Raw genomic sequence first — 11,318 nt, 5'->3', positions numbered from 1 at the left:
GCCGCACTCTTAAAAGGTAAAAAGGATAAGCAGGAAACCACTACCTTCACAAATAACATGCTTTGCTTAAAGACAGCATGCTAGAAGAGCATGCTCTGGACTGAATATCATTTGTCAGTAAGGCTTTCAGAATGTTCAGGTATCACAGTACCAGAATGACCATAAGAAAGAATAGCACTTTTCCATAGCTATGTATGAGTAAATCATACAGATACATGCAACAAAATAGATTTTTTTCTTTATTCTTGTAATTGAGCGCTCACAATATTTCCTTTTTTCGTACAAAAGTGGATGCAACTGTAACATAAGAAGCTGAAGAGCTACACAAAACATAGTATGATTGTATCTCCTGTAGCAGCTTTCCTAATCCTCTTCCAAATCCCTCACATACAAAGATAAATTCTTGCAATCCTGACATTAGGATTATTCTTGAAGTTAAACATAAGCTGTAATCTTTCTGAAGCTGCCTGCTGCTCAGAATCAGGGCTGAGCATCAGAGCATATCCATACTGCGGGGACCCACTGGGGCTCGTCCTGTGCATGATGGACTGCAGACAGCAGCTGTGCAGACGCTTCTTGCAAATTGTCATTCACAATCACTCGATCAAAGAACTGACCAAACTGAGCTTCCATTTTCTTAGCCGAGTCTTCCATCTCCTGTAAATCTTCCTCCTGTGAAACACAGAGTAAGTCTATAAAGCTTTAGTTTTGTGTGGAGAAACATACCTGCATGGCATCTGGAGAACCCCTCGGGCCATGCAGTCTGCTATGGTAAAGTACACCTGCCACAGGCAGTTCCAAGCCTCTGAAATGGGGCAGTCTGCCATACTCTTCCCAAGGAAATACCTTGGGTCTCATTATGCTCCATTTGCCTCATACTGGTTATTCTACTGACAAGTGCTTGCAGGAAGGCAAATCCACTAGTGTTCTCATTCCACATTCTAGTTTATTTCCCCAGTGCTCGTGTTTGTTTCTATCATAGCAATCACAATTCATTTCCACATACAGTTACAAATTAAGGTCTCAAAATTTTAAGATGCTAAACTTGATTATGATTTGCATGGAAATAATTGTGACAATGCGCTAGACAAATTGTAAATACAAGATATGCATTTCTGACATGCAGGATTTGTGTTTTATCTATAGAACTCAGTATAGAATTGATACTGTCATTAAGCATACATGAAATAACAATACATTCTTGTAACTACATGAAAAAAACATTTGATTAAATTACTGAAGGAAGCTCATTCCAGGTATTTCGGTCAATACAGTAAACCTGTATTGACTCAAATCTTGTCACAAGACAATTAAAACAAAAATATACAAACCCCCTCTCCTTTAAAGACATTTTGAAGCAAAATGTCTCAATTCCCTATGTCTAAATGACAACCCTTGCACTTCAAATCTGGAGGGGGAAAAACATCCCAACAAACTAAACAAGAAGAAAAACCTAATCCTAAAGACACAATAATTTTTTTAAAGACTTAACATAGTAACACAGTAGAATACATAATGTTCTAAACACAGAATCCCAGAATAATAAACTGAGTCTCTTCTATTCCCAAATCTCACCTTGAATTTCATGTTCACATAATAATCTGTAATGATCCTGGCATTTTTACGAGTCTGCCTCATACAGCTTATGCTGGGTGGCTTGATGAATATAATGTAGGGCTTTAATTCATGAGTCCGGGCTACTTGTATGCCCTGCAAATTAAGAGTAAAAAGAAAAAGTATTTCAAGTGTATTCATCCCAGTTTTACTCCCATAAAGTACCAGTTGTTTACAATATGCTGTTATCTCCGGACCTAGCGATAATCTTTTTCAGAAACACCTACTTTAAAATGACCTCACCAATAATCCCTGGACTAGACCTTGTTAAGCAACTGTAGCATACCAATCACTTAATTCTGCTTCGTAGCCTTATTAGGAGATGCTTTCAACTCCACTGAGTGACTGGACACTGTCATTAACAGATCTCACAATCAACAACATTAAACATGAATCTGAAATAATCTTTTTTTAACTGCTGGGGAGCTACCTTCAGGAAAAATACATCTTTATTGCTCCATACTGGAAAAAAGTATCCTGCTTTTTGTGCTGTGTAACATTCTCTGATGCTAATAAGCATTTTTTTAACTTCTGCAAGGCAGTTGAGGGAACTAGAAAAAAGAAAAAAACTCTAAATCTAAAGTTGGCCAAGCCACCAGATTCAAAATACAAATATGCAGCTCTGCAGTAATTCTCCTACCTCACAGCAGTTACTGAGAAGTAGCTATGTGCCATTACTTCTTACCCTTCCCAAAACTTACCCTTTAGACTCACACCCTAAAAAACTGATAGTGGCACATCTGTTTGAGTAGCAAGATTATATTTTCCCACCTCTTCTCCCTTTTGTTTAGAAGAAGCAGAAGAAACACAAGTATTTTTAGACCTGAAATGAAAACTTAAGTGTGGCCTAATGTGTCCCTTATTGCGGTTTGGATTTTGAGAGGCATCCCACAGGTCATGTAACTTAACTTCTATTCTAAACAGCACAAACCACTGCTAACCTAAAGCTCTGACACACTGGCTCTGCATAATTAGAGAGTAGAAAACATCTACCAGGAACATCTGGTAATCACCCTGATATTTGAAGCACCTCTTCCCTGTATCTGCTAGGGCATATGTGCAAGCTGCCCTTTCTTGTAGAGTAAATATTTACAAACTGTGGTCCCTAGATGAGGGGTAGTCTACACAGCAAGTACTCGCTGGAGGTTCTTGTAGAGCTCTTTGGTCATGTGCCAGCAGCTTACCCCCAGCCTTTAAGTCACTTCTGAAGAGAAATAAATGTGTGATATAATTCCCTGCTTGTGCTTGATTACTTTAATAGTTACTGCTTTTACCAAAGGGTGTTCAGAGACTGCTAACGGAAGACAGAACTCTCAAATACCAGGGCTTGGAGGAAGAGGAAATCCCATACAACAGTCTCCACAGGAAAGAATAATCCTTGCTTTAAGCAAGTATGAAAACTCATTCCTGTACCATTCCACCTGATAATGCAGCTGCTGACTTGGAAACAAATAAGCTATACTTATCTCTACATATTTGCCACTGTGGTACCTGTGGGCCCCCACCCCCTGCCCTCAGACCCATGCGAAGAACAAATCTATTATTAACAAGCACCATGAGCTGAAGTGAAAAACTAGACAGAGCAACTAGCACTATTCCACTAGCTCAGGAACATGTAGAGAATTATTTTTCCTTCCAGAAGATATGAACTTTAGATTCCCTACCCCTTTATAACTCACCTGTGGTTCTAAATCTATTATGCAGATCTTCCCTTCACCGAGGACAGTTCGCACTGCATCAATACTGGTACCATACAGGTACCCTTTGTATTCCCCATATTCCAGCATTCTGCAGCAGTGGTGAGGAAGAAGGAAAATGAAAGAGCACTTAAGTCTCAAAAAGCTTCCGTTTAAGGGTAAAACCTTCAAATGTAATCCAGTGATCAAGACTGAATGATCGTAAAACATAGTGAACACTGATGAACAGCCTCCACCTTTGCTCCTCCCCACTACACTGGACACATAATCAGAACCATTACAGTCTGACATCTCCAAGGCATGCATTTTTTACTCATTTTGTTACAAATGATGTGCTTAGAGGTTGTGATTCTAATGTTAAAATGCTTGCTCATTTATATAGTACAAATAACATCATAAATCAGAAGATCTTAAATCACTTGGCACAGCTCAAGAAGCGTAGCTTCCAGCACTGGTCTGAGACTGAGCTGGTCTGAGAGGGATTATTGATGCATAGAAAGGAGCAGATGCTTTTTAAAGTTTAGCCTGTACAGTTTAGCTGCTTACATGGAGATGCCATCACTGCTACAGTTGCAGATCAGGGTCTGAATCACTGCTCAATTTTAGAAAGCAGTCTGGTTTCCAGGAGAGTTAAGCCCATAATTTACAAGCACATCAAATGAGCTCAGGACTGGAAATCCCACTTTATTTTAGAAAGATTCTAAGGTTAGTTATAGCGGAGTGTATTTGTAACTGCACAAAACACAGTTTTTGAAGCAATGGGCTCAAGTAGTTTGACCCAAATTTACACCAAACATACATAGTAAGTACAAGTAAAGGAGCCCAGAATTGGGACCTAACTACAAAATTGTGTTTTCTTGGATCATATTACCTTTTCAGTAATAAATTGGTAATTCATCTCTCCTACTTACCTGTGGCTATACACCATGTTTTCAAAAGTGTCCTTTGAAACATAGTGATATTCACGACCATTCATTTCATAACTCTTCTGAACACGAGTGGTATCTGAAAGGAGATACACACAAAAAATAATCAACTGAAAGTAAATTCTTGTAACTATAAATGAAATTGAGACAGCTTTCATGAAGGATTATAATTCAGTATTTTCAGAAATAATGAGTAGTTTCCACTTGTTCATCAAGAGCAAAAGTCTGGTCTACTCTACTGGTTGCGCAGTGGCAAGTCCCTGAAAATTAGCAAAGCACATCTGTATTTCTTGGAATGGGGAGTGGTATAATCCAAATATCTGTGACTCAAACCAACCAGGAACTGCTTTGGAAGTGGTTGCATAACTGGCTTTACTCCTCTGAGGTAAAATTGATTCAAGTTCATTTGGAAAGATCCCACAAACCTTCCCACACTTGCACCTAGCCCATATCTGGGATGTCAGACACAAGAATTCTAGAATTTTCAACCAGCTTCAGATTCCTATATTTCTTGTTTTGTTATCCAAATCACAAGAACCAAATAAGCACAGGTAGAAACAATTCCAGTTATGTCGGAAATTAAGCTAAATCTCATCCGAGACTAGAAGCCTAATAAGGAAAGCTGCAAAGCCTATTTAAGCACCAAATTCTGTTGCCTTCATTTTTGTATCTTATCACTTAAAACACTATGAACTTAGAACATCCCATGAAACATTCTTATTTTTAAATCTAGAAGCAGCAAACATCAAGATTAAACAAAATCATGCAGATAATCTACTGCTACATAAAGCTTTAAGGGTTTCAGGAGCTGTAACTTGAAAGCACTTCTGGCCAATTTGCCAAAATAAGGAGAAAGATAATAAACTAACCCTTATAAAAGCAAATTATTCTGTCTTGCAGTAGAGCTGAAAACACAGCCATACAGCATGCATGAATACACAAAGGCAAGAGGGAGGTACTTCATGTTTCCTAATTGTGTTTGAAGGGGCAGTGGGGGAAAGAGGAAGAGCGTTACATACGGGGTATGGCACTTTGAAACTCTCGTGGGTTACTTGCAATAAGCCTTCGCCTTAGCTCATTCACACCAACTCCTGAAGGACCTGAAAAGTTGGAAAAGCAACTAATATTACTGACAGAGGCACTTTTTGCATGCACACCCCCCATTTTCTAACACATCACACATGCATAAATGAAATGTAAATAAGTTCCCAAAAATGTACCATAAGTGAATGAAGCATCTTTACTGATTCAGGGTACAAATCACTTCCCAGATATATGGTCACACCAGGATGCAACTCAGCAATACCATTTAAAAAGGAAAAATACTCTCTGACTTAGAAAGGACAATGGACTTGCCTTTATCCAGTTTGCTTTATCAGGATCATGGAACACTGCGGAATAACAGTCACTATCATTAAAGACTACTTGAGACCCTGCAGCCCACTTAATACAATGTTTCTTACGGCAAGCATTATTAAAGGCATCTTTTAAACTTTCTTTACTGCCCAGTATTGAGATTTTTCTAGTTTGGAGTTTAATTTTAAGCATTCTTTTTACCACATCCATGCATTTACCACTGGCTGCAGAAATACCTCCATGTAAAGATTTTTTCTGATAAATTACAAATGTTTTCTCCTCCCTGTTCAGTTTTATATTCAGTTCAGAAAATGTTCCTAATAAAATCTATTATCATCCAGCATTCACAACTACATGGCTTCTTCTAAGGACTTTATAAGATGATACATACTTTTAACTTTAAAACCAATAATAGGGACAAATTGCAGACAATCATTCTTGAAGCGCTGCTTTGCGAGCTACCCGCACAGTCTTCAACCACTGCAGACAGCAGTAGGAAACCTCAGTGGATCAGACATGACTGACTGTTTCCTCCCCTCTGTTATAGATTGTGAAATTTGCATGAGAAAGCAATTAACCTCTTACCCACTAGTATAATTAGTCTGTGTCGGTCCGCTGGGTGCCGCTGGTACCTAACTACCTCTTCATATGGAGCTGCAAGGCTGCTGTAACAGCTGCTGGGGCACCGGGTGTAGCATGACTGCTGGTTGGTCCGGGATTTCCTGCGACACAGGCGCATACTTCTACGGAAACCAGCTGTAAGGGGTACAGACAGTAGTGCTGGAAGATACACCTGAGATGCAGGCAACTAGCTCTTTAGCCTAGTGTCTCTTTTTAAGTCAAACATAATGAGTTTTTTTAGCTTTTTGCAGGGTGAAAGTTAGTGACTATCATTGCTGCACTGAGTATATCAGTTTGGTAGAACCTCTGAGCATTAAAAGACAGCTAAAGGAGGTCATATCTCACAGAAGGTCACCTGAAAATTAGTTCAGAATTACCCCCAAAAGAACCCCAAAACAAGTCTAAGGAGGAGCTTCTGGCTACATAAAGCATCACTAGAAAACAGATCAATTGTTTTTTGAGAGCGTAGCTGGTTCTCTCCCCTAAAGCAGATCTGGAACATTTGTTCCAGCTGCCAGAATGAATCCAAATATTTTAAAGGTCACTGCAGCTTAGTAACAGGGACAGGTTTATTGCTCACCTCACCATCCAACTCTGAAAACCTCACTTTTTTTAATGCAAGCCCTCATGATTATTCTCAATGGATGACTGTCCTGGGTCAGCTAGGATAGGGTTAGGTTTCCCCAGCAGTGGGATGACATACAACATTACGTTCTAGCAAAAACCATGAAGTAGGGGAAATCTTAACAGTCAGTCGGTTTAAAATGGTGGGCAGGTTTCAGTAGAAACCTAACAGGAAGAGAGATTTAAATGGAGAGGAAATCGACTTCTTGAAGTTTGGAAAACACAGCAAATAGAATTCAATTCAGTAAGTCTTTAGGTGAAATAAAGAACAAAGCATTTTAACTTCAGACAAGCACTTAATGTAGATCAAGCCCCAAACATCTTACTTATCTTTAGTCATTGCGTACCAATAAAGACTCGTTGACCAAATTCACCAAATTCTTCCTCTTCTAGAATATGAAGAACAAATAAAAACAGAACAGTGAAAGCTTAAGAGCTAAATGGCTAACAATTATTGCTGATCCCAAAGGAAAGACAGTGTTTCAGGAAATATAAGGAAGTACCATGCTTAATGTAATGAAAAAAGCACAATACTCCATAATATAAAATAGGCAAGTATTTCACATGACCAATTGAAAGGATCAATATTTCTGTAAGAGAAAAATTAAAGTCTTGGTATTTTCTAATTATATTTGAAATCCAACATTTGATTTGTTCCATTCCTAAGATAACTAGATGCCAGACAATGTTTTGAGATATTTATATTGAAGAAACCTCCACAGAATTTAAGCTTTTCAGGTGAAGCCTAGCTTACAAGAATTCTTTAGTGATAACATTACAATAAGTCAGTAGCTCAAAATCAGAAATAAAAAATTTAACTCAGAATCTGGCCAATAGCATGCTTGGAAAATGCAACATGCATCTGCTCAGATCTTCCAGGCAGAATGAAGACCTGATTTTATTATTCCTTTTTAATCATCGGGAATATCTGTGCTCCAACATCCCAGACTAATTTGTTTCCTCCAATGCTTTTTGTCCCCATTCTCCCGCTGTTCCTTGTGAAGGCTCAACCATTCAGGTGAGCCTTCCAAATCTATATATGTCATTTTTTTAAATAAAATCTCTCTGATAAGGCTCAAAAATATCAATTTCCCAGTAGATCAATGCTGACAGCTTAAAATCTATTTTATAAAGGTGATTTGAAAGCAAGTAACTAAGGAAAAAAAAATGTTGTCAGCAGTATTTAGATTTCTTTTCAAAAATTACTCCTTAGTTTCCCCTAACGGTGCATGTAGTTATTCAAGCTATGTATTCCCTTTTAGGCTTTGTTAAAGCAAGAATAAGATGCAGAAGACAAAGGCATATCTTTAAAGACAGTAATTGTTCTAAGGCAAAACCATTCTTTTCATTTGCAAAGCATGAAATGTATTGTCTTTTAGCACTAGAATCTTTGATTAACAGTTACAAGCACGCAAGTATCCGAACAAAATTGGATGTATCTTAGTTACTCCTCTCACACCAAAATACTACTTAGACCTTTACAGTTCTATTCCTACATTTCTGTGTATACTAATAGCTCCTTGAAAAAACTACTTGGCACAAAACTGCTCGTTCATGGCAAAGTTCAGAGTACTTAGTTGAGATATGCCTGTATCCTTTCTATCTTCAGGTCTTTTGAGCTGTCATTCAAATCTTTTTGAGCATTTCTGCTTTACCTTCTGTTTACGCTATGGAGTGCAGTGAAGAATCCTACAGGGAACAAGCAATTCAGCTACCAGGTATTGTAAGAGGAGTAGGAGTTAAATGTAATGCCATAAACATAGATAAATTCTAATTGATTACTGCTTACAGGAGACAGAGAGAAAAGTTAGTGTTACCTTCTTTAAGTTCCTCTGCACAGATAGAGACAGACGTAAAACAATTAGTTTTGAGAAAAGACGACAGTCTATACAAAGATTAAAAAAATAAATAAATCCAACCAGCATCATCCAATGCATTTAGAAAGTTTAGGAAACAAGTACTGTAGGCTTTAAATCTAAAATATGTCTGTTTGCACATGAATTCTCAGTTCCTAAAGAATGATACTCAGCTACAGCATCTATGTCAATACTGTACTTGAAAATTACATCACACAGATCTTCAACTACTGGTTAAAATAAAATGTAGTATAGTAAATATTTTCACCTTTATTCTTCTGACTGGATACAGCAGAGAGCTGACTCAGCACTAAGCAGTAAATAGGATTTGCAAGAGTAATCCCCAAGTGCAGTTATCAGAAACATCCTAGCCTCAAAACAGAAGACTGCCCTGTAGACCTGCTGGTTCTGTCTGAAAAGCTTTGGGAATTGCTTGAGAGGTGGAAGAGAATGAACCACCTGTGGTAAGAGGAGAAGATCTGACTAGCAAGTAGGAACCTTGTGAAGAAGAGGAGGTGTAATGTGGATGACATTTTCTCCACATGAGTATCAAACATCTCAGACAAGAAGTTTAATAGTAGTAGATTTATTTTAGTGGAACAGTTATTCACTTTAGAAGACAAGTTTTGCAGAACTCTGAACATGCTGTAAATAGGTAGCTGTGCCCTAAAAAATACCCCAACCCATAGAACCAGCTTTGTTAAAAAAAAGAACCGATTGATTGACTCCAGAACAGCTCTCCTCTTTACCACATCAACTCTTACAAGCACTGGGGATTCAGGCCTCCAGTACCCTCAGGTAATCCAGTTATCTGCTGACATCAGTGCAGCCCCTGCTGCCACAGCTTGCACGGGTATAACTGATTGGGATTTGATAAACAGATCTGATACTGATACCTGAGAAAAAACTCAGACATGGAATAACAGGACAAAAACTTTACTACTACGGTAATTAGAGAGCAAGAGGAAGACTTAAGGCAACAGGATTTTACATAATGGCTTTTCAAGCTAGAATGGCTTCTAAAGCTAAAAATGGCATTCTGGTTGTTTGTCACCTCTAGTTTTTAATACACTTGCTTGTCTCTGGACACCCTTCTCGCAGTAGAACGACAGCAAGGAATTTGGAGTTAGGTCAGAGGAACTTACCAGACTCAAATGTCTCTTCATCTTGTTTAGTAATCCAGATAGCAAAGATATTAAAAGAAATTCAAAATTTAATTCTTTTCCTCCTATAGAATTTCAGGATCAGAAATCAACTTTCCAGCTCCTATCTGTGTGTGTCACACATACTTTCCCTACTTCCCTCTACACTGAGGTGACAAAATACAGCTTGCCATACTTCCATTAACTATCTGGTCTCTCTTCCACCCAATTTTACAGGATCACATCCCTCTATGAGAGCTTTCTGAATTACCTTGGGAGAAGGAAAAATGATCTGTGCTGCTTTAGGAAGGAAGTCAAGCCAACCATCTTCACCTGTACTATTTACATGTAAAAACCTATTCTTGCTCAGTGCCTAAAAACATTCTCCTGAGATCAGTTTCTTGAAAATTTTGTGGGTTCTCCAAGACTACAATCATCTGTGGCACTAAATCTACAACAGGCAAACACTATGGTAACATTACAAACACAGTCCCAAACCTGAATCAGAGAAGTTGGCTCTCATTCAGGCAGATCTTTTTGGGGTGGTCACTCTTTCTGGTGCAACACAACCCTATAAGCACTGTGCACCAGAACTGCGAACAGTTCATTTTAATACAGTAATATAGGATGAGGTTTCCAGGGTATGAAAAATAGAATTTTCTACCATTAAGTTCACTAGGATAATAAGTGTTATCTGGGAAACAAAACAAGCTACTACACCTTGAAGCAAATAGAATAATTTCAAGTGAATTCAGTTACCTGTTTCCACACACTTCTCATCAATCTGCATGTCATCCTCTATAGATCAACACAAGGAAGAAAATTCATCTGAATCAGAAAAATACTGAGGAGGAAAAAACCTTACAGATCTTACAAGACTGAACTTGGACATCAGAAAGAAAATATTTGAAGATCAGATCAGCTTTAGACATCTTAAGAGTTAAAATCCTGAAACTTCAACTCAGTGATGATCCCTGTCTTTAGTGAGCAAAAGGCTGCTCTTAAACTAGTGCTCTGAAGGGCTTGTGGCAAACATGTTTAACATGAATTCTCCTTTTACGATAGTAAAAGGTTTAACATGGCTGTCACCCTGTTTATCCTGCAGATATCTATTTATTAAGTAGCACCATGACAGAATATAAATTTTCCACTCCCTCCCTTCTCTCCTGTAGCTTTTAAAAGTGTGTACCTTTCCAATATGCTTCACTCAAGGAAAGTGTTTTGCTTGGTTGTTTTTATTATTTTTACAGGGAAGAAAAGTAAAAGGATTGATTCAGCACCATTCCCTGACCACATCAATTCACATCCCTGAAATACAATTCTCATGGGCCTGGGCAGTCTCAGGGGCTCAAATTACTGCACTGTTTGCCTGTTCCGTACTTGGGTGCCCCTCTAGATAGGCCCAGTAGAAGTTATTTTCCCATTACAGGGCAACTGTCAGGGTATCTGTCAAACCATATTCTGCCCATATGTATCCTTTAA

At 38.3% G+C, this 11,318-nt stretch overlaps 1 protein-coding gene across 8 annotated transcripts in view; it reads right to left on the bottom strand.

Annotated features, from left to right (window-relative positions):
- Positions 1–216: 216 nt before the first annotated feature.
- Positions 217–11,318, bottom strand: part of MPP4 (membrane palmitoylated protein 4) — a 28,070-nt gene continuing 16,968 nt past the window's right edge. For all 8 annotated transcript variants that reach the window (XM_026853247.1, XM_026853244.1, XM_026853246.1 and 5 more), the window contains 10 exons: positions 10,596–10,634; positions 9,840–9,860; positions 8,656–8,670; positions 7,186–7,227; positions 6,179–6,349; positions 5,257–5,337; positions 4,223–4,316; positions 3,294–3,402; positions 1,576–1,710; positions 217–672 (listed from right to left, as the gene is read on the bottom strand). In XM_026853247.1, coding sequence (XP_026709048.1) covers positions 481–672; positions 1,576–1,710; positions 3,294–3,402; positions 4,223–4,316; positions 5,257–5,337; positions 6,179–6,349; positions 7,186–7,227; positions 8,656–8,670; positions 9,840–9,860; positions 10,596–10,634 — 899 coding nt within the window. In that variant the 3' untranslated portion in view covers positions 217–480. The remainder of the gene's footprint in view (positions 673–1,575; positions 1,711–3,293; positions 3,403–4,222; positions 4,317–5,256; positions 5,338–6,178; positions 6,350–7,185; positions 7,228–8,655; positions 8,671–9,839; positions 9,861–10,595; positions 10,635–11,318) is intronic.

Source organism: Athene cunicularia (genome assembly GCF_003259725.1).
Source record: "Athene cunicularia isolate RWA chromosome 7 unlocalized genomic scaffold, athCun1 chr7_part2, whole genome shotgun sequence".
Classification (NCBI taxonomy): Eukaryota; Metazoa; Chordata; class Aves; order Strigiformes; family Strigidae; genus Athene; species Athene cunicularia.
Note: the sequence above shows the minus strand (reverse complement) of the source record. Positions and strands in the feature narration are given on the sequence as shown.